The sequence below is a fragment of the Sorex araneus genome, chromosome 4 (assembly GCF_027595985.1).
Source record: "Sorex araneus isolate mSorAra2 chromosome 4, mSorAra2.pri, whole genome shotgun sequence".
In the NCBI taxonomy this organism is placed as follows: Eukaryota; Metazoa; Chordata; class Mammalia; order Eulipotyphla; family Soricidae; genus Sorex; species Sorex araneus.
In genome coordinates, this window is record NC_073305.1 from 48,661,226 (window position 1) to 48,683,025 (window position 21,800).

Sequence of the window (21,800 nt, forward strand, 5' to 3'; positions counted from 1 at the left end):
AGTGCTCCCTTGGGCCTTTAGGAGAGAAGTCCTACTCCAGCCTGAGGATTCGCACCCGGAGCTCGCCCTGCACCGCAGCCCTCCCGCACCCGCTCTCCTCCACTTGCCGCAGCCCTGCGCGGTGCTTCGTTTCCAGGCATTCTCTCCCTCCTGTCCCACCGGCGCCGCTTCTCATACTCGTCAAAGCTCAGCTCCAACAATGCCAATCCCGGCAGCCTTCCCGGGCGCCCCGTCGTCGTCTGGCCCAGAGGCCTCTCTCCCTCTGGTCTCCCTCAGCCCCCGTCCTCTCTCCCGTGGGAGCCGCCACCGCAGGGCCTGCGTCTGCACACTCGGGGAAGCAGACAGCGAGGAAACACCGCTTGATTCTCTCCCCTGCTGCCGCTGCCAGCCGTGAGGCTGTGACGGTCAGGGGCTGCCCCGCGGTGCTGCTGGGGGTTTGCTTCCACACACGCTCACAGGGGAGCACTCCGTGCCAGGGTCACTGCCGTGCTCACACCGTCACCCGAGTCCCACTTCCTGGCCAGGGTGCCCACATTTCTTTTCTCGCCGCTGTGCCCGTGGCAGGGGACTGGAGGGTGTCGCACATACCTGGCTACACCCAGAAGTAGTCAGAAATGGTTGGGGCTGGAGCGATAGCACAGCGGGTAGCCTTGCACGCGGCCGACCCGGGTTCAATTCCCAGCATCCCATATGGTCCCCTGAGCACTGCCAGGAGTAATTCCTGAGTGCACAGCCAGGAGTAACCCCTGTGCATTGCCGGGAATGCAAACCCAAAAAGCAAACAAACAAACAAACAAAAACCAGAAATGGTGGTGCTGGGATCACAGACAGCAGAGCTGCCAGGCTCAAATGACAGAGCTTCCTGGACAGCACTTTGCACAAGTGGGGCACTAGGGATTTGAACTCATGACCACATACTTGCAAGGCAGGTTCTCAAACCCACAGTGCTATTTCTCCAGGTCAGACCTCCTTCCTGTCTTTCACAGAGAATACCTGCCCTGCAGGGCTGGAAGGTTGGTGGGGGGGCCTTCGCTGTGCTGTATTCCCGTGTTTCCCACAGTCCGGCCCAGTTGGTGGTCAGGCCAAGGGGGACGCTTGCTGCTGGCACCTTCTCTCATTCCTATATGTCAAGGACAGCTCTGCAGGTCCATGGCCAGGTCCTGTGGATCTCTGGTTTGGGCCCCTCTGAGTGACCTTCGGGAGAGGAAGCTGGGCCTTGTCTGTTCTCTCCTGGCTTGTGCTCAGTGGTCACTCTTGGAGGGGCTCGTGAACCCAGGTCAGCCGTGTGCAAGGCAAGCGTCCTACCTGGTCCCTGAAGCAATTCTTTTTTGTGCTGTTGCTTTATTTGGGGCCACAATGGCAGTGCTCGGGCCTTACTCCTGGCTCTGCACACAGGGATCCCTCCTGGTAGGACCCGGGAGACCATTTGGGGTGCTGGCAATTGAACCTGCTCTGACCACGCCCAGGACAGGGGCCCCACCTGCTGGACTATCACTCCTGCCCCGGGGCAATTTGTATTTTATGTTTTTTAATATATATGCTGTGTCTTTAATAACTTTTGATAATTTATTAAATATTTTTATATTTTTGGACTGGAGCGATAGCACAGCGGATAGGGCATTTGCCTTGCATATGGCTGACCCGGGTTCGATTCCTCCATCTCTCTTGGAGAGCCTGACAAGCTACCGAGAGTATCTTGCCTGCACGGCAGAGCCTGGCAAGCTACCCATGGTGTATCCGATATGCTAAAAGAGGAACAAGTTTCACAATGGAGACGTTACTGGTGCCCACTCGAGCAAATCGATGAACAACGGGACTACAGTGCTACTACAGTGCTACAGTGCTATTTTTATGTTTAAATAATGCTGTGTTTTATTTTCCTCTGTGGCAGGGACCTTGTGGACACTTGTGGTGGTGGGATTGGTATTGCAACATTGTGTGCCTGAAACAATTCTATTATGAAACAGCTTTGCAAATCTTGGTGTTTAAATTTTAAAAAAATTAAAAAGAAAATGACTGTAGTATCGGATTGTAACTCACAGAATTAGTAAATATTCACATATATATAAGCTACGGCTCGAGTGATAGCACAGCGGATAGGGCAGTTTGCCTTGCATGCGGCTGACCCGGGTTCGATTCCTCCATCCCTCTTGGAGAGCCTGACAAGCTACTGAGAGTATCCCGCCCTCATGGCAGAGCCTGGCAAGCTCCCTGTGGCGTATTCGATATGCCAAAAACAATAAAAATAAGTCTCACAATGGAGACATTACTGGTGCCTGCTCGAGCAAATCCATGAGCAGTGCTACAGTGCTATGTATAAGCTAATATAAATCAACAATAAATTAGTTTGTTCTTGTGAATACACAAATTGAGACTGAGGAAAAATAACAATGCTGCTATTTTTAGGGGGTAGGGTAAGTACCTACCCCTAAGTACCTGGGCTGGCACGTGGCCGACCCAGGTTCAATCTCTGTCACCGCATAGAGTTTCCTGAGCCCTTCCGGGAGTGATCCCTGAGCACAGAGCCAGTGGTAAGCCCTGAGCACAGCTGGATATGGCCCACCCCCCCCTGTTTAAATAAACAAACAAACAAACAAATAAATAACACTTGTTTTCAACAGTGCCCAGTGCTGCTGGGGAGGGGACTCCCAGGGCCACCAATGTGAGCTTCCTCCTAAGGTGCAGCCCAAGAGGGAGGTGCTGGAGCCTGGTGGTGCCCCAGAGGCCACTATCTCTGCACCTGGTGGTGCGGGGATTTGTGCAGTGACAGTGCTCTAAACCGGGGTTTGGCACCAGCTAGCCTTGTTGCTCTACCATTTGAACTATCTCTTTGGCCTTTCATTTTATTGATCATCTACTAATCATCAATCTATGGTCTATCTATCACCTGTCTCTTATCTGTCTATCTATCTATCTATCTATCTATCTATCTATCTATCTATCTATCTATCTAGTGTCAGAGATCCAACCCGAGGCCTTGCATCTTCAAGGCAGTGTTGTGTTGTGTTGTATTGTGTTGTGTTGCACTGTGTTGTGTGTTGTGTTGTATTTGGGGGCCTCCTACGTTGGCCATCTAGGCCGGCTGAGGCCATGCTCAGCCTAGGCTCGGGGGCCTCCCGGGCAAGACCCAGACATGCTGGTTTGACCATGCTATCACCCCTGGGTCAGCTATGCACCTTAATTCTGACCCATCTCCCTGGCTCCCTGCAGTGGGTTCTTAAATTGGGAATCCAATTCCCCCAGTCTTAGTTTAATCTGTGTCTGGAGTAAAGGGCTGACACTGAAGCCTCCATGGGTCAGTCCCAGGCCTTGGCGAGCTGACCCTGGAAGATTCTACTGCTCCACAAGTGATTGGTGACTTGTGTTCCAGTGATGAGACTGAGGCCGGTGGCCACAGAAGCAGAGACACTCCCTGGGGTCACTCGGCCTATTTTAATTAGTAGTGGGAGGGGCGTCCCACCCGGCACAGTCCAGGCCCCACAGGCAGACACAGGATGGCATGGGGGGTGGGGGAGGCGTCTGGGGAGGGGCACAGGCTTCGGAGGAAACTACAGCTCCACACACCAGCAGGAGATCTCTGCTCCCGGGGGCCCCTCCTGGTAATCCAACTTTTGCTCTCTGGGGTGGAGAGAAAGATGGGCCGTCAGCAAGTCTCAGGAGGAAAGAGACAGACAGACAGACACGGAGGGTACCCAGAACCCCCCAGCCAGGCTGACCAGACGCAGAGCCCCGGGGACCCCACTGTGTGTGACCCCAGGTCCCAGGGCAGGAGTTTGGGGTGTGAAGGAGTTTCCTCTGGTCTCTGGCTGTTTCTAGCTCCAGACAAGAACTGGGGAGGGGGTGTCCCAGCCCCCACCCTCGGGCTCGTGGCCTGCCCGCACTGTCACCTGTGAGCAGAGAGGTCCTGTCCCTGAACGGTCAGCGTGCGCTTGCTGCCATCTGTCTCTTCCGGGGGCCCCCAGACCACATTCTGGTAAAACTGACCTGGGAGAGAAAGGGAGGGTCTCGAGGGAGAAGGACAGAGACGGGGGACACAGAGGCTGCCTGAGGGCTGTCGGCTGCATACCAAGCGTCCCACCGACGTGGCTGGAGAAACGATCAGTGTCCCGCAGAAGGAGCCGCAGGCCCTTCCTGGGGCCCTGCCACAGCCGCAGGCCCACGGTCACTCCATCCGGGATACTGAGCAGAAGGAGCCCCTCCTTGTCCATGGTCATCTTCACGCTGCGGAGAACAGTCGAGCCCTGAGCAGGGGTGAAGGCAGACGGTGCCGCAGTGGGCAGGGTTGGGCTGCAGGAGCAGCTCCTGTGTCCCAAGACGGGACTTACACTCACTAAGTGACAGAGGGCCCCCAGCACCTATGGAGGGGACAAATGTCCTGGCCCTCTTGGCCCTCAGACTTGGTTTCTCATGAATCTGATATAATTGGTGGGGGTTCTCTGGTTTGGGGGACCTCCCTCAGGCAACCAGGCCAGTGGGCCCGTGCTGAAGCCTGAGGAAGTGTTGCCAGAGACCCCCAGGGCCAGCTCAGAGGGCCTCCAGGGTAAGGAAGTATCTGCTGTCAGTGTTCAGACCCGGTCCCAGCCACTGAGCCATCTCTCCAGCCCTGCCCCCCACACACCTTTTATTTTTTTCTTAAATTAAATCACTGTGAGATAGTTACAAAACTTTCATGTTTAAGTTTTAGTCATACAATGATCGAACATGCATCCCCCCACCAGTGTACATTTTCTGTACACTGCATCCCTCCACCAATGTCCCCAGTATCCTTCCCCCGGCCCCCGCCCATCCTACCCCTGCCTCTATGGCAGACAATTTCCCTCTTACTCTCCTTCTACTTATGGGCATTGTAATTTGCAATACATATTCTGAGAGGTCACCATAATCCGTCCTTTATCTACTTTCAGCTCACATCTCCCATGCCAAGCAATCCCTCCAACTATCATTGGCTTAGTGGTCCCTTCTCTGTCCCAGCTGCCTTCTCCCCTGGACCCTTTTGTTTTTATGAGTAATGCTACTCTCTCACTCGTTTTGGGCCACACCTGGGACCATTCCCGGTGATGCTCCGGGGACAAAGCAGCACCAGGGATGGAACCTGGGCCTCCTCCCTTATGCAAAGTTGAGCCACCGCTAGTGCCACCTCCTTTTGATGATTAATGTTTGTTTATATTGGTTTGGGGGCTGCACCCGATGATGCTCAGGGGTTACTCCTGGCTCTGCACTCAGGAATTACTCCTGGCGGGGCTCAGGGGACCATATGGGATGCTGGGAATCGAATCTGGGTTGACCACGTGCAAGACAAGAGCCCTGCCTGCTGTACCATCTTCCCACCTATTGATCCTTTGTGTTGAATCTTGTTTATTAATATCCAGAAGGGCAAAAACAAACAAACAAAAGACCTTCTTCTCTCCTCTTTCCTTTTTATTTAAAATAATCTTCCAAATTCCTGCACTTCTACTTGTCTTGGGAATGTTAGTTGCTTTCTAGCACTTTGATTAAGACCCTGATCTTCCCCTGAGCCCCTTTCAAGTGGAATTTCCTGGAAGCTATGATGTCCTCAACGCCTGTGAAAGCCGCACTCTCTCCCTCTTTGGGACTCCGCTCAGGAGCATGGAGACTATCAGCATGGTTCGTAGGAATTCTTTTATCTTAGTTTTTGCTTTTGCGGCCACACCCACCTGTGTTCCGGGCTTACTCCTGGCTCTGCACTCAGGGGTCGCTCCTGGCAAGTGAGAGGACCACATGTGGTGCCAGGGATTGAACCCAGGTGGGACACGTGCCAGGAGAGTGCCCTACCAGCTGTACCATCTCTTTGGCCCCTCGTAGGAATTCTTCACAGGAATTATTCCATTTTCTGACCGGTATGTCCAAGGGACTTGGATGCCATCAGTCTTTCGATATTTACCAGGCAGTAGGAAACTAAGGCTTTCTATGAAACGGTCCTTTTCATGGGGGGCCTCACTCGTCAAGGGCCCAGGAGAGGACGGGCAGGTTCAGAGACAGGACAAGTGGGGGAGGACATGGGCTGGGCCCTGATCAAAGAGCACTGGGTCCTTGCACTCTCCTTGGCCCGTGTCCAGAGCCCCAAGTCACCCCAGAAGACTCTGGAGGGAGCAGCCTCCCAGGACAGGAGGCCCTCTCCGCGGCCCTCCAGCTGCCCGGGAGTTGCTGTTATGTGGGTCCTGAGTCTCTCACCAGAGTTCCAAGCAACGTGCCCAGGACAGTCTCCAGAACCAAGCCTGGAGGAGCCCCCAGTGTTACCTGGCGTCACAGAGGCTGAGCACCCACACCCACCGTCTCACGCTTCCCTGCACTCTCTCTGCCCCCCACCCCCCATCTCCCACTCAGTTCTGCAATCGGGGCTGGCTCCTGGCCTCCCGCCACCAGGGAGGACACTGAGCTTAGCAGGGTCGAACACCTGCCCAGGGCCCCGTGGGGTTCGCCGCAGAGCTGGCATAGTTGTGCAGGCAGCCACGGAATCCCCCCTCGGTGCTCTCGGAGCAGAGGGGAGTGTACAGGGCTCTGTGCTTCTCCACCTTCTGTGGGTGCAGCCCTCGGCAGAGCACCCCTACCCAGCCACCCTGTTCCTCAGGCCTGGTGCCCCTGCTCTGGGCTCACCCGGGCATCACGGAGAACAGCGTGTCCTTCCACTTGTAGGCCGAGCTCCTGCGATCCCGCATCACCACCACCTGCTCAGGGGTCGCCCGGACCTGCAGCTGGAGGTTCTTGAAGGTCACCTCGATCCATGAGAAGTGGCCCTTCTGCGCCTCGTACTGGGCCGTCACCTGGAGCCCTGGGAACAGTGGCCAGAGCCAGCTGGATGGGGGCGGCCTCCCCGCCTGGCCCCGCCACTCCTTGGCTTCCCCGCACACCCTGGCCTGCTTCCTACCAGCTTCTCTCTCACGCCCACTTTTCCTCAGGCTTTGTTTGGGTTTGTTTGTTTTTTTTTCTTGGTGGGGGGAAGGCAGAGGTGGCAGTACTCAGGGCTTTCTTCCGGCTCTGTGCTCAGGGATCACTCCTGGCGTGGCTGGTGGCATCAGAGGTGGTGCCAGAGACCGACTGCACAAAGCAAGCCCCTGACCCTGTGCTATCTCTCTGGCCTAAGGAAAGTTCCCTGACCGGTAAACAAACCCGCTGAGGCGTTGGAGGCGCCCCGGTTCTTGTCTACAGCCTCTCCAAATGTGTGGCCCTTCTGAAAGGGGACGTCCCACCTCAAGTCCAGCAGGGTTGAGAAAGCCCTGAGTCCCCAGCCCCAGGGAGCAGGGCCTGGCGCCATCAAGTGGGAGATCCCTGAGCTGGGGGACAAGGGAGCTGCAGGGGTGCTGGGTGAGCATCTGCTCAGTCCTTCGGGGCACCCGGGAGGTCTGGACAGCACCCCTCCTTCTCCCAGCCTCTTCCCACCCTGACAAGTCCACCAGTTTTGGCAGGCTCTGATCTGGTTTCCCGCTCCCTCTGCCCCGTAATACCCTGCTTCACCCCTGTCTCAAGGCCCCGGCAGCCTCCCAGCCCTCACACTGCTCTTGTCTCCTCTGGGCTCGGCTCCTGTGCTCCAGGGCCTGATCCCTGTGGTCACTACACTCAGGCTTTTCTGTCCCCTGACCTAGAGCAGTGCCTGAGAGTGAGCTCATGTCTGGACAACCTGGAGCACCCAGGTTCCTGATGTGTGACCAACCTGCACCTGTGGGGCCATGGAGGTGTGTGAATGTGACAGTGAGAGTCAGGGTGAGTATGAGAGTGAGTGTGAGAGTCAGAATGTGAGGGTGCGTAAGCGTGAGAGTGAATCAGAGTGTGAGTGCATGAGTGTGAGTTGGTGAGTGAGAGTGAGAGTGACTGTAAGAGATTGCAAGTTTGAGAATGAGAGTAATTCAGAGTGAGTGTAAGTGTGAGAGCGAGTGTGAGTGTGAGTGCATGTGAGAATCAGTGAGTGTGTGAGAGTGAGAGTGATTCAGAGTAAGTGTGAAAGTATGAGAGTGCAAATCAGAGTGAATGTGAGTATGTGTGAGAGTGTGAGTGTGAGTGTGAATCAGAGTGAGTGTGAGAGTCTGAGTTTGAGAGTGAGAGTAAGTCAGTGAGTGTGACAGTGAGAATCAGAGGGAGTGTGAAAGTGAGTGTGAGTCAGAGGGAGTGTGAGAGGGAGTGTGAGTGTGAGAGTAAGTATGAGAGTGAGTGTGTGCTGTCATACGAGTGTGATGTCAGTGAGTATGTGAGTATGAATGTGATAATATGAAGAGTGTGAGAATGTGTGAGCGTGAGCATGTGTGAGTGTGAACATGAGAATGTGAGAGTGAATGTAAGTATTGTGTGAGAATGTGTGACAGTGAGCATGATCATGTGTGAGTGTGCACGTGAGAGTGTGAGAGTGAGTGTGGGCATGTGGGTGTGAATGTGTGAGAGTGTGTGAATGTGTGAGAGTGAGTGTGAGCATGTGTGTGAATGTGTGAGAGTGTGAGCATGTGTATATGTGTGAGAGTGAGTGTGAACGTGCGTGAATGTGTGAGAGTGAGTGTGAGCATGTGTGTGAATGTGTGAGTGAGTATGGGCGTGTGTATATGTGTGAGAGTGAGTATGAGCATGTGTGTGAATGTGTGAGAGTGAGTATGGGCGTGTGTATATGTGTGAGAGTGAGTGTGAGTGTGTGAATGTGTGAGAGTGAGTGTGAGCATGTGCGGGGAATGTGTGAGAGTGAGTGTGAGCGTGTGTATATGTGTGAGAGTGAGTGTGAGTGTGTGAGTGTGTATGTGTGAGAGTGAGTGTGAGCATGTGTGAGTGTGAATGTGAGAATGTGTGAGAATGTGAGCATGTGTGTGAATGTGTGGGAGTGAATGTGAGCATGTGTGAGTGTGAATGTGAGAATGTGTGAGAGTGTGAGCATGTGTGTGAATGTGTGGGAGTGAGTGTGAGCATGTTTGAGTGTGAATGTGAGAATGTGTTGTGTGAGAGTGTGAGCATGTGTGAATGTGTGAGAGTGAGTGTGAGAGTGTGTATATATGTGAGAGTGAGTGTGAGTGTGTGAATGTGTGAGAGTGAGTGTGAGCATGTGCGGGAATGCGTGAGAGTGAGTGTGAGCGTGTGTATATGTGTGAGAGTGAGTGTGAGTGTGTGAGTGTGTATGTGTGAGAGTGTGAGCATGTGTGAGTGTGAATGTGAGAATGTGTGAGAGTGTGAGCGTGTGTGTGAATGTGTGGGAGTGAGTGTGAGCATGTGTGAGTGTGAATGTGAGAGTGTGAGCATGTGTGTGAATGTGTGGGAGTGAGTGTGAGCATGTTTGAGTGTGAATGTGAGAATGTGTGAGAGTGTGAGCGTGTGTGAATGTGTGAGAGTGAGTGTGAGTGTGTATGTGAATGTGAGAGTGAGTGTGAGTGTGTATGTGTGAGTGTGAGCGTGTGTGAGTGTGAATGTGAGAATGTGAGAGTGAGCGTGTGTGAGTGAGTGCGCAGGGTTGCAGCCGGTCTGTCTGTGAGTCCTGCCATCCTGGCTCCCAGGGGTCTCCCGTTGTGGTCCAGGGCGTGCAGGTGACAGTGAGTGGTCTTTGGGTCTGTTCAGGGGATTCACCTTGCTCAGGGTCCGAGAGCAGCTCCATGGGCTCCTGAGAGCCCTTGAAGGTCACACAGAGCTGATCCTCCCTCTGTCCAGGCAGCGGCAGGATGACGAGCGGGGCCTGGACGGGGGCTGGACAGCAGGGACTGTTCAGGGCCACTTAGAGCCACCACAGTCCAGAAGGGGAGGCGGGGGAGCAGCCACCGTACCTGCAGTTGGAGCTACCAAGACTGGTGCTGAAAGGAGCAAAGGTGGGTTTAGGAAGGGGGTGCGGCGGGGAGGAGAGGATGGGGCTGGCTGGGCTCCCTCTCTGCTTCCACCCCGAGGCCCCCAGGGTTTCCCTGCTACAGGGCCGGGACGGACTGCAGAGACTCTGGTCTGGAAGGCACCTGCGGTTTCCAGCTTCACACTGTAGTAGTCACTGGGGAAGGGATCCACTAAGGATGTTGAGGCAGGCATTTGTGTTGCACCAACAAGAAACACAAAAGGAAAAGACTGTTGACATTCAGAGTCTCATCCCGCACCCTCCAGCCTATAATCCCTGCACACATAAGCCCCCGCCCAGGAGATCTGCAGAGAAAGGAAAAATGCACGTTTGGGGGGCAGGGGTGGGTGTGGGTGGTCGTTCCCTGGGACTGAGTTTGCAAACTCAGTTTGCAGAAGGGACCCTGTTGGCTTTGTGAATGGAAGCAACCTTCTCTTTCCAGAATGTTCCATCTGGAGGCAGTTTCCAGTGGAATGAACCCATCCCAGTGAAAACAAAGGACATCCTATTAATGTCACAGACCCAACAACTGTGCCTAGGCCCACCCCAGAGCCGGGGGGCTGGTCTCACTCGATCATCTGGGTCTATTCCAGCACGGATGAGAGGGACTGGGGCCCAGGGCATCCCCGGTGCTCACCCATCTGTCTGGACATTTGTGGTGGGCTGTAGGAAAGCACGTAGGAAGAGCCGATCGGGTCCAACATTCTCATCGGCATGCCGGCTGACTTGAAACTCTTAGCTTGGAAGAGGGGTCACGAGCGGTCTTCTCTCAAGCAGACACATGACCCCCACTGCTGGGGCTCCTGGGTCCTGCTCCCAATCCCCTCCCCCCACCCCGACAGGAGAAATCCAAGGCTGGAATGGTGGGTCCTTCTTGAATGCACCCCACTGGACTGGCAGGCGCACCTGTCCCTAGCTCCACAGGGCCCCTCACGCCCTGGCCCTTAGAGATGCTTCTTTCAGGAGGAGAGGGACCCCGCGGCGCCCCCCAACCACTTACCTGACTGCTTACCCCCAACCTCCCACTCAGGCAGGTCCCAGCCCTGCCCCCCAGCCAGGTGGACCCATCAGAACTCCCCTGGCCCACACCCACTCCCCAGGCCGGTCAAGGCTCTGCCCGCTGCCCCTTGCCTGCCCAGCCTACCTCTGTTGCTGGGCCTTGGCGGGCCTGGGCTGAAGAGTCTGAGTGACGGAAGACCTGGAAAATCAGGGCCGGGTTTGCTCTGGGCAGTGCTTGTCGGGCCCCCCCGGCTGTCCTTAGCGGGCAGGACCGAGCCTGAGTGGCCGCCAGAGTCCAGATGAGCCCGTGACCGCGTGTGCTGCAGTGCGGGTGGCCTCGGGCGGCAGCGGCCCCTGAGGCAGCCACCCAGGCCCAGGCCGGACCTGGCAGCCCCCGGGCTTTACCTGGGCGCCTTCTGCTGTCTCTCTCTTCTGGATAAAATAACAGAGAAAGCAGGGGTTAGCCTGACTCCCCACTACTCCACGTGGCACAGAGAATTCAGGGGGGTCAGTAGGCCTTGCCTTCTCCTAGGGCCGCATGCATGATATGGGGTACCCAGGAGTCGGGGTGGCAGGTCTGGGGTCCGGGTAGGGCGATGGGGCGAGGGCGGGGGTCTGGGAGAGGGTTGGGTCACAATTGTTCCCAAGGGGCCTGGGACCCCGTGGTCACACTCACCCTTCTCCACGGGCTTATGGACGACCTGGGACTGTTCCTGGCCTTCGGGTTTGGTGACCACCATGGACGTGAGTGGCGTGACAAAGCTGTAGTTGAGCGACAGGCCCAGCGCTCGTGCCTCCAGGGCCGGCTTCTCTGCGTCTGAGGCAGAAACCCTGCGAGTTGGAGACACTGGCTCAGCCCCAGGGGAGCTCCTTCCCTCTGAGACCCCCCTGGGGTGCCCGCAGGTGGACAATGTGTATGCTCCCCCCTTTGCGGGCCCAGCAGAGGGCCCCAGGCCAGCCAGGCCCCGTTCAGCCTGGCGAGCCCTGGAGGCGGGTGCCAGCCCAGGGGCGACGCAGCCACCCACATCTGCTCCAGGAGCTGCTGGATGGTCAGGTATGCCCAGAGCCTCTCCATGAAGCCGTGGAAGATGTACTTGAGGCTCCGGAACTGCGCCTCCTGCTCGGCCACGCTGGGCTCCATCTGGAAGGTGATGTTCTGCATGGGCTGGAGGGGGGAGGCAATGCCGGGCTGTGAGGGCTGCAGAGCCCCTGGGGACGAGAAGGGACCCCGGGGCGGGTGGGCCTTGGGGAGAAGGGGAGGGTCTGAGCCCCAGATCGGCTCCCAAGCAGCTGCAGTAGGTAAGGCCGTGCCCACTGGGTGGGTCGGGGCCCAGGTGCAGCCCTCACTGGGCCTCACTTGGGCTGGGCCTTCAGGGGGGCGGGGAGGGGGGTTGGGGTCTCCTCTCCCCACCTGGGCCTGTCCCCTGCCCACGCTGGTGCCCCCTACTGGGCACTGTGCATGTGGCCCTGAGGGTGGCCCCAGGAGGAGGGTATTGAGGGTCTGGTCTCCCCGGGGGATGGAGGATTCCGGGTGCTCACAGTGGTATCATGTGTCTCTGCAGGGGGCAGCCCCTGCACCCCTGTGGGGCCACCCCCCACCTCTTTCCCGGAGCTTTCCCACACGCAGGCTGCTGCCGGCTGGTTTCCCTCAGATGAAGTTTGTTGTCGGGGGTGTAGGTGTCAAGCCCCCTACAGGCAAGCCACTCGGGGACCACCAGGACAGGAGACAGGCGTGCTCGGGATCCAAGTCAGGGCCTCAGCCCTGCCAGCAGGCGCTCTGACACCTGCGCGTCCTCCTCGCCCTGGACTAATACTCTCTCTTAACCTCGGCCTAAGAAATAGTATTTGTGAAATCTTGGTGTTGTTGGGTTTTTTGTTTTTTTTGCCCAAACCTGTGGTGTTCAAGACTTGGCTCTGGTTTGGCACTCGGGGATCACTCTTGGTGGAGCTCAAGGGGCCATACGGGGTGCCGGGGATTGAACCCAGGCCGGGTGCGGGCAAGGCAAATACCCTACCCACTTGACTCTCTCTCCAGCCCCATATTTGTGAAATCTTTGGTCTGTCTTATTCAGAACACACGTTCCAATAAACGTACTGAAACAAAGATGTGAAGGTTGAGAGGGAGTACAGGGGTCAAGGTTTGGTCCCCACACTCAGTACCGCACGGTCTCCTGAATCTCACTGGGTGTGGCCCTCAACTGTCACCACAGCAACGGAGCAGCAAAGCTCTGGGGGCGAGATGCTGCTGAGAGGGCCCTCGGGCCTCCTGAGCACCACTGGGTGGACCAAAACTAACTCTTGAACTAGCGCACCCACCCACCTATCCAACTAACTAATCAAGTCAATCGAAGATGCGCTGGTTCACTATTCACAACAGCCAGAACCTGGAAACAACCTGAGTGCCCAAGAACAGACGAATGAATAAAGAAACTATGGCACACCTACCCAATGGACTATGCAGCTGTTAGGAGAATGAAGTCATAAAATTTGCTTATAAATTTGCTTATAAATGACATGGAGAATGTCAAGTGGAATGAGTCAGAAGGAGAGGGATAGGTATAGAATGACTGCATTCATTCATTCATATATATATATAATGAGATTAATATCCAAGGTGAGGGTAAAGGAGCTAGAAGAACAGGTCGATGATTGGAAGCTTGACACAAGGGTGTCGGGTGCGGTGGGTGCTGGTGAAGGGCACAGGGAAAGGGATATGAGAGAGAGAGAAAGAGAGAGAGGGAGAGAGAGAGGGAGGGAGGGAGGGAGAGAGAGGAGGCAGGGAGGGAGGAAGGGAGACAGAGAGCGAGAGGGAGGGAGGGAGAGAGAGAAGAGACAGGGAGAGAGAGGGAGAGGGGGAGAGAGAGAGGGAGGAAGAGAAAGAGAGAGAGAGAAAGGGAGAGAGAGGGAGGGAGGGAAAGAGAGAGGAGACAGGGAGAGAGAGAGGAGACGGAGAGAGAGAGGGGACAGGGAGAGAGAGGAGAGAGAGAGGAGAGAGAGAGAGAGAGAGAGAGAGAGAGAGAGAGAGAGAGAGAGAGAGAGAGAGGGAGAGGGAGAGGGAGAGAGACGAGTGCCTGCCGGAGTGACAGGCGGTGTGGGGGCAGGAGGGAAACTGGGACCACTGGTGCACTGTGGTGGGAAAAGTACCCTGGGGAAGGGACGGGTGTTGGAACATTATATGACTGAAATTCAATCATGTACAACTTTGTAAATGTGTATGTCACTGTGATTCCATTAAAAATAAATACATAAATGGGGGGGATAAGATGCTCTGGTTCGTGAACAAGTGACTGTGGGTCCTCACGTGGGAAGCTCCTGGCCTCCGGGACATCAGTGCAGACAGCTCTGGCAAGTTCTCTGGGACCAGGTGCCATGGGAGGGGCGTCACCCCTTCACCCAGGGCCACACTGCCGCCTCGGCCCTGTCTCACATCATCGTTAGGATTGAGGCCAGGCTGGCTGACCGGGGGCAGACGGCGCCCACCCTCCCGCGTGGTTGCATCTGAGACGGGCTCGTCCCCCGCACACTCCTACTTCTCCCCCCTGCCTGCCCCCCTGCCTGTGCCGTCCACAGCCCAGAAACCTGCACCCCGTATCAGCTGGGAACATTCATTCATGCCTCCTGGTCTGACCTCTGCCCTCCCCCACCTCCCTTCAGTCTCGAGGTTTTGGGGATTGGGGTGGGGGTGGGCAGGAGCTTTCTGGAGGAGGCCCACCCCCAGGCCAGCTCAGGCTGCTCAGTGCTGCTCGCCCAAGCACCCGGGTTTATCCTGTCCGGGTGGCCTGGCCGCGCCCTCTCCTGGGAGGCAGCGTCCCCGTGGGTGAGCCTGGGCCTCAGGCGGCTCGGCGGTGAGGAGGAAGCAGCCTTCCCAGACTGACTGAGCGCCCCCTCCGAGGCTGGCACGAGGATGGGCGGGGATGGCAGGCACTGGTGGCCCAGAGACAGCAGGGACACAGTGGGACTCGGAGTGGGCCTTGTCACCTCTGTGATGCCCACCATGAGTGGTGGGAGACGGGACCACCCACCAGGGGCCACGGAGACTTTGTGGGGTAGGTCAACGGCGTGAACCCTGAGGCTGAGCACTGTCAGCCCCGCCGTGCTGGCCCTGGGCGACCAGCGGCCACGCTCACCTGCTTCCCGCTGACCTTGGCCCGGAGCACATCCGGGCCGCCGCCCCGGAGCTTCCCGGCCACCACCATCTCCGCACCCTGGAAGAGCAGCCGGAAGTTGTCCTGTGTGACCTCCTCCACGGCGTTGCTCGGGTACTCGAAGGTCACTGCTGTCACCAGTGGGTTGGCCACCTCCTGGTAGAAGTCCTGCGGGGTGGGCGGGGGGGAGCGGGCACCGTGAGGGCCGGCGCGGGCTGCTGGGCCGGGGCTGCCCCTCTGGGCCAAGGCGGCACCTGCAGCTGCAGGTTGGAGTCGGAGTCCTCGTAGATGCGCCGCGCCAGGCCGCCGTTCTCCAGCGCCATCTTCTCCAGGAAGTCGTAGCTGACGTCAAAGCCGAAGCCGAGGCAGAAGAGGCTGTACTGGCCGGCGATGGCTTCCTGCACGTTCTTCTGAATGTTCTGAGGGTTGGTCTCCCCTGGGGAGGGAGGGAGAAAAGGGCGACTCCTTCTTCCGTGGACATTCGTGGGGTTTCGGAGCCTCCCCTCCCAGCCACAGCCCCCTCGAGCCAGCGGGGCGGTGCCTGGGCGGCTCCCTGGGGGCTGCGCCCTCACCCTCTGTGGGGTCCCCGTCCGTGAGCAGGATGATGATGGACACGCTCCCAGCGGGCAGCTGCTCCTCCCGGTTGGCGTCATCCAGCAGCTTCACGGCCATCAGCATGGCCTCATTGATGTTGGTCCCTGCGGGCGGGGCACTCAGGGGGGCTCCTGGCCGCCTGCCCCCCTCCCCCTCCCTGCGGGACACTCACCTCCATGGGCCCGGATGTTGGCAGCGTACTGCTTGGCCTTGTTCACGTACTCGGCCGAGGCGGGCACCAGGGACGGCTCCCACTTCTTGGCGTGCCTGCTGAACTCCACGAGGTTGAACTGGTCTTCGGGGCTGAGGTCACCCAGGATCTTGATGAGGGCTTCCCGGGTCTGCTCAGGGGGAGAGGAGGTGAGGGGGGGTGTCGCTGGGGACCCCGTGGGCCCTTGGGCTGGCCTCCCCGGTGGGGGCGGTGAGCACACGGCACCGGCTCTGAAGGCCAGCCTGGACCCGAGGGGGTCGGTGCTTCCTTCCGGGCTCCGTGACATGGAGACCTGGCTCAGGGCCTCCCGCGGGACCCACCTGCTGGATTTTCTTGCCCAGCATGGAGCCGCTCTTGTCAATGACAAAGATGACGTTCTTGGGAATGGTGGGCAGGCCCTCAGGAGCGAAGTAGTGCACAAAGTAGCCGTTCTCGATCTGTGGGAGTGAGACACACGCCCCCCTCGCAGTGAAGGGAGCTGCCCCCCACCCCCGGCTGCCTCCTCGCTCGCCCTCAGTCCTGAGGCCCCTGATTTTTCTGCTCCAGCCCCTTCTACCCTGCCCCCAAACCCTTGCCGCCTCCTCGGGTCTGGCCGGCCCTCTCCTGCTGCCTGGCTCTCCAGAGCCTCACCTCCGCTTGCTCTACCTCCTCTCTCAGTATCTGAGGCACCTGATAGCCAGGTGTGTAACATGGTAAACCCAAGGTCTGTCGAGAGAGCAAAGACTCCCGAAACAAGGTCTATTCGGAGAGTAAAGGGAAGGCCCAGTGATGCCAGAGACAGAGATGAAGAAAACTACTGGGAGGGAGCAGGAAGCTGGGCTCAGTGCTCCAGCAGCCGGGCACGGAGGGACGCTGCAGGTGGAAAGGAGCTGCTTTGGGGCTCCAAACAGATTTTAATTTATTTTATGTTTGGTTTGGGGGCCATGGCTGGTGATGCTCAGCTCTCAGGTGGCCCTGCACTCAGGACTTACTCCTGGGAACTCTATGGGATGCTGGGGACCAAACCCAGAGTGGCTGCACCAGGGCAAACGCCCTACCCACTGTACTATCTCTCCAGCCCCTCTGAAAGGATCTTAGGGATAATACAACTCCTTGTTGTCACCTTCTCTGGCCCCTGGGACAGTGTTAAGGAGAATGATTTTGCCTTGGGCCTCTAACAGCCCCAGGCTTACGCCCTGGAGGATGGGTGCGTTTCCCTGTACCTCCATCTCCATCAGACAACACCCCCCCGCCCCCCCCCCACACACCTGAATGGAGCCCCCAGAGAGGCTCCGGTTCACGTCGTAGCGGACGATGAAGTGGCCGTCCAGGACAATGCCCTGCTGCTCTGGAGATGTTTGCTGCTGGGTGAGTGTGGGCTTGAACTGGATGTGAGCCTGCGGGGGCGGCAGAGGCTGGAGTTGGAGGGAGCAACCAGGCCGACCCAGCCCCACGCCCGGCCCTGACGGCGGGGAAGGTGATGGGATGTGGCCTTGGGTGCAGAGCCGGGGACGTTCCTCTCAGACCCGGGCTCAGGGGCTGATCTAGCCGAGTGTCCTGCTCTCTGTTGGCTGCAGCAGGGTCTGGGCCCCCCCCACAGGCCTCTGGCCAAGCCAGTGCCCCCATCCTGGGTTCACACCGGCACCCCTGCCCTACTCCAGGCCCCGCCCACCCTGTCGGCCACATGACAGAGCCCTGTACCCCCCACTCCCAATACACACTGGGTCCAGCTCAGAGGGAGCCCCGGGGATTCTGTGGGCTCTGAGCCATGCTGACCCCCACCCCGTGCCGTCACCAAGGCCCTGAGTGGCCTCAGTCCCCTGAGCCTCAGAGCTCCGGGGCTCTGTGCCACTGTTCCACCTGCTGCATGGTGGAACTGTGGCTAGCCCCTGACCCACACGCGGGGGCCGGCCCACCTTGGTCTCATTCTGGGAGGTGATGAGGGCCTCCGCCAGCTCATTGGTCATGAAGGAGCTCTCAGTCTCCAGGGAGCTGATGCCCTGAGGCTCGAAGATGTGAATGTCCATCTGGAGGCAAGACATGTGTCGGGGGGTCAGCCAGGAGCCAGGGGCCAGCCTGGCCGGGGCCAACCAGGAGGCCTCCTTAGGAGGAGGCGGCCGGGTACCTGCAAGTGCTGGAGCGGCTGCTGGGGCTGGACTTTCAGCAGCAGCTCGTACATGCCCAGCTGCCGCTGGAGCAGCTCCTCGTACACCAGCTCGAAGGTGACCTTGGCAGCAGGGGCCACATTGACCGACACCTGGAACTGTTCCGTCTTCCTCCCGGTGGCCCTGGCAGAGGCGGGTCTCAGGCTGGCGCTCGGGGCCAGATGCAGGTGGGCCCCGGCGCAGGACCGAGCCCTCCCCGTAGCCCCCCAAGCTCCTCCGCTCACTTGACCAGGCCAGCACTCTCTCCACGGGCCACGGCGGCGCTGTACTGCTCCTGGGCCTTCTCCTTCTCCTTGATGTTCCCTGGGTAGGTCACCCCGTCAATGACCCTGCACAGAGGCGAGGTGGCGAGAGTCTGGCGGGGAGGGGGAGGCAAGAGGCCCGCTCTCTGCCCACTTTCCTGGACCTCTCTCTGCGTCCCCCCCCGAGCCGCCCCTGCCTTACCACGCACCTCCCGTCAGGAGCCCGTGGTGCAGGTGCACCCCAGGGAGCGGGGTGGGGGAGGGGTGGGGGCAGAGCCCTCTGCACCCTCCACGCCCCTTCCCTGCAGGCCGTGCCAAGCTAGGGGGCGGGGAAGGTACAGCAGGAAGGCGGGAGGGAGAAAAGCAACCAGCTTGCCCCTGGGTCCCCCGACTTAGGGCAGGACCCTCCACACAGAGGCTGGTCTGGGGAGTCCAGGGGGACGGACCAGTCTTGGGGTCGAGTCGAGCTCGTCTATGGAGCATTCAGATGAGGAAGGAAGGACGAGTGAGGTGGGGCTGCAGGGTGGGAGCTGAGGGCAGGAGGGAGGGGACAGCCAGCCCCTCACTGCTCTCCGTTCTCCAATGAGTAGGTGTGGGGGCCCCAAGGCTCCTCCCCGATGCCCAGGGGGCTCCCGGCCAAGTCAGGGCACCCAGCCTCCGGCTCCCACATGCTGTTTCCTGCAGCCCAGAGAGGGGTCAGCCCTGGCCCTGAGCAGCCCGGATGGAACCTGGTGAGCTGTGGACATGGCCCCGTGTGGGTGGCGGACAGAATGCTCTGGCGGGTGGGAGCACCCCAGCCCTGGGGACCCAACTCCTTCCAGGTCTCCAGAGGCCCTGGGCTACATCGAGAAGCTCTGTCATTGCCCCCGCCGAGTCCACCTGACTGCTGGGACCAGCCCCTCAGGTGGCCCTGTCACTGCCTCTCCCCCGAGGCCAGGCAAACATTGCAAAACCCCGTGGGAGGACAAGAAAGGACACGTTGGGGGTCAGTATGGCTCAGAGTCCACAGAATCCCCGGGGCTTTCTCTGTGGTCTCCGGCCCGGCCCTGGACGCCAGTGTATGTGTGTGTGTGTGTGTGTGTGTGTGTGTGTGTGCGAGCACGTGTGCGCATGACAGCAGGGAGGCTGGGGCTAGCAACTGTGTTGCACTGGGGGTGGCCCTGGGGCTAGGGCACTTTTGCTCTCTGTGCCCAAGGCCCCAGCTGGACTCCTCCCAGGAACAGACCCCAAGTGACTTCGTTCTCTGCGTGCCACCCAATGGGCATTGAGGGATGGTGAACGGATGGACGGGCAGATGGGCAGGTAAAGGGTGGGACGAGGCCGGTGGTGCCCCTTCAGGCACACCCCCTGGCCCAGGGGGGCCGCGGGCAGTGATGATGATGATGGCCATGGCACTTACATAGAGAAGTTGGTGATGAAGGCTTTCTTGGGCAGCTCCATCTGGAACGTGGCCTCACGTGTCGAGTCAGCCCTGTTGACCACCCGGCTGGTGACCACCGTGTGCGCGAACCGGGAGGTGACCCTGGAGTCCACGGTGAGGCTGTAGATGTCGATGTCATTCTGGGAGTGGAGGAGGCGAGGTGATGGCTCGAGGCCACTGTCTCTCCCAGGAACGGGCCTGACGCTGGCCCTGACCCTGAGTGAGCCCGACATCCAGCTGTGCCTCAGACCCCCGAGTCCCACGGCAGGAGCCCCTCTGCCTCGCTGAGTGTGGGGCGGGACCCGAGCCCCAGAGTGTCTGAGGGGGACGCAGGCTGCAGCTCTGGGAGGGGGGCCAGGGCCCCCGCTGGCAAATGCTCTTTCAGCGTGGAGCCTTTGACTCCTGCAGAACTGGGAGAAACTGTCCCCCACCAGGGTGAGGCCATGGGAGGGTCTCCAAGCACTGGAAGTCTTCTTCATCCCCTTTTCCTGTTCCCGCTACCTGAGCCCACAGGGTAGCCCCCAGCCACCTGCTCTCTCCCCCTCCCCCCAGAAAACACACGCGTGCACACATGTGGAGCCTCACAGACGCTCGCCTGCTCTAGTCACGTGAGCACGCCCGGCTCTGCTTAGCTGCACCTGCGGGCAGCCAGGCCACACCGGCTCTGTGGCACGTCCCGGGCTAAGCCTTGTAGAGCGCGTGTAGGCAGGCTGCATCGCCACGACCAACCTGGCTGCATCCCGCCCTGCCCACACCTGGTGTGGCGAGGGGGTGTGAGAGGGCTGCCCTCCCAGGAGCCAAGACACTGTCCGTCCAGTGCCGAGAGCCGGTTCTCGTCCCTGTCATGTCCTCTAAACTGCGCGCACTTGGACCCGAAGCCACAGGAGCCCCCTCCCTGCCACACGCAGGCACACACACACGAGCCCCCTGACACCGGCTACCTTCGTGGCAGTGGTGGCCTGCAGGACTGCCAGCAGGGACAGCAGGAGCAGCCCCCGGCTGTGGGCCTGGCCGGGACTCTTCATTGCAGCTCCCGCACCTGTCCGGCTGCATCTGAGCCGTAGCAGAATTGGGGGTAAATTAATAACTTGTCCCCCTCCCTCCCCACCCCTGCGGGGGCGGGTTCTGGGAAACTGCTGCCAAGCCGGGAACTGGGCCGCAGTGGCTGATGAACTGGCTGGGCTGACTGGGTCTCCTGTGGACTTTGGCTGGACAAGGCAACCAGGGCAGGCACTGGGTGTTGCAGCCCCTTCTGAAAGCTACACACACACACACACACACACACACACACACACACACACACACACACACACACACACACACACCCTGACAAGCTTCCTGGGGATGAAGCGGAGATGGCCAACTCTCTCCGCTGGTCCAGCCTGCAGGAAACAGGGAGGAGGGCAGAGGGGGACTGCACAGAGGCTGTGAGTGTGGCCAGGCTGTGAGTGGGGCCCGGAAGAGAAGCCCTGGGGCTCTCTGCATGGTGCCAAAGCCGTGTGGAGATGCCAGTTCCGGGCTGAGAGGGAGGAGCCCTTCTCTCCCGGGCGTGGGCCCCTTGGCTCCAGCAGCTGGGTCTTTCTGTTCGACTGCCTCGGGCCCCACAGTAGAACCTGCAGTGGGGCAGCGTGGCTGGGAGCCCCCAGCAGGCTCCTGGTGTGGGGCAGGGGGGTCCTGCTCCTGGGAACTTATACACAGAAAGGAAAGTGAGCAGGGCGGGCCCCTGACCCCTGCAGGAGGACTTCAGGGTGGCGAGTACACCCAGGGGCCTTCGGGGGTCAGCAGGGCCCGCGGCGGCCGGGAGTCGGGGCTTACATGAGGAAGGATGGTGACCCCCCAGGGCAGAGGGGTCACCAGCACCTCTTCCAATTTTTCTTCAACAAGATTGAAGTGCTGCTCTTACAACAACGAGCAGGAGCCTGAAGAAACAGGGAGTCGCCTGCGGGCAGGTGGAGCCAGGGACAGCTCCTGGTCCAGAGTGGCCACGACAGGGAAAGATGCTTCTGGAAAGTGTGGTCAGGGGCCAAACGCTTGGTCGGGGAAAGGATGGCTTGGTGACACTGGCCTGGCGGTGTGAGTGTGTGTATACGTGTGCCCTACTGTGTGTGCATGTACCAGTGTGTATGTGTGTGTGCACACTTAGTGTGTGTTTGTGTATGTGTGTGTGTGCATACTTAGTGTGTGTTTGTGTATGTGTGTGTGTGTGCACACTTAGTGTGTGTTTGTGTGTGTATGTGTGTGTGTGT

At 58.9% G+C, this 21,800-nt stretch overlaps 1 protein-coding gene across 2 annotated transcripts; it reads right to left on the reverse strand.

The window, feature by feature from the left end:
• Positions 1-3,409: 3,409 nt before the first annotated feature.
• ITIH4 (inter-alpha-trypsin inhibitor heavy chain 4) lies at positions 3,410-20,596 on the reverse strand. Of its 2 annotated transcripts, XM_055134176.1 has the most exons (23): positions 20,496-20,596; positions 19,534-19,694; positions 18,117-18,221; positions 17,853-18,015; positions 17,644-17,754; positions 16,996-17,124; positions 16,069-16,185; positions 15,710-15,878; positions 15,516-15,641; positions 15,198-15,379; positions 14,926-15,111; positions 11,824-11,963; positions 11,475-11,629; positions 11,204-11,230; positions 10,944-10,997; positions 10,437-10,538; positions 9,924-9,971; positions 9,744-9,770; positions 9,550-9,666; positions 6,616-6,790; positions 4,067-4,221; positions 3,888-3,984; positions 3,410-3,618 (listed from the first exon to the last, which is right to left on the reverse strand). In XM_055134176.1, exons 1-23 carry the CDS (start codon positions 20,577-20,579, stop codon positions 3,549-3,551), a joined length of 2,700 nt encoding a protein of 899 aa, XP_054990151.1. In that variant the 5' UTR covers positions 20,580-20,596; the 3' UTR covers positions 3,410-3,548. The 2 variants fall into 2 exon arrangements, with proteins under 2 accessions (XP_054990151.1, XP_054990150.1); XM_055134175.1 differs by having other exon boundaries at positions 9,744-9,971.
• Between the last annotated feature and the right edge of the window lie 1,204 nt (positions 20,597-21,800).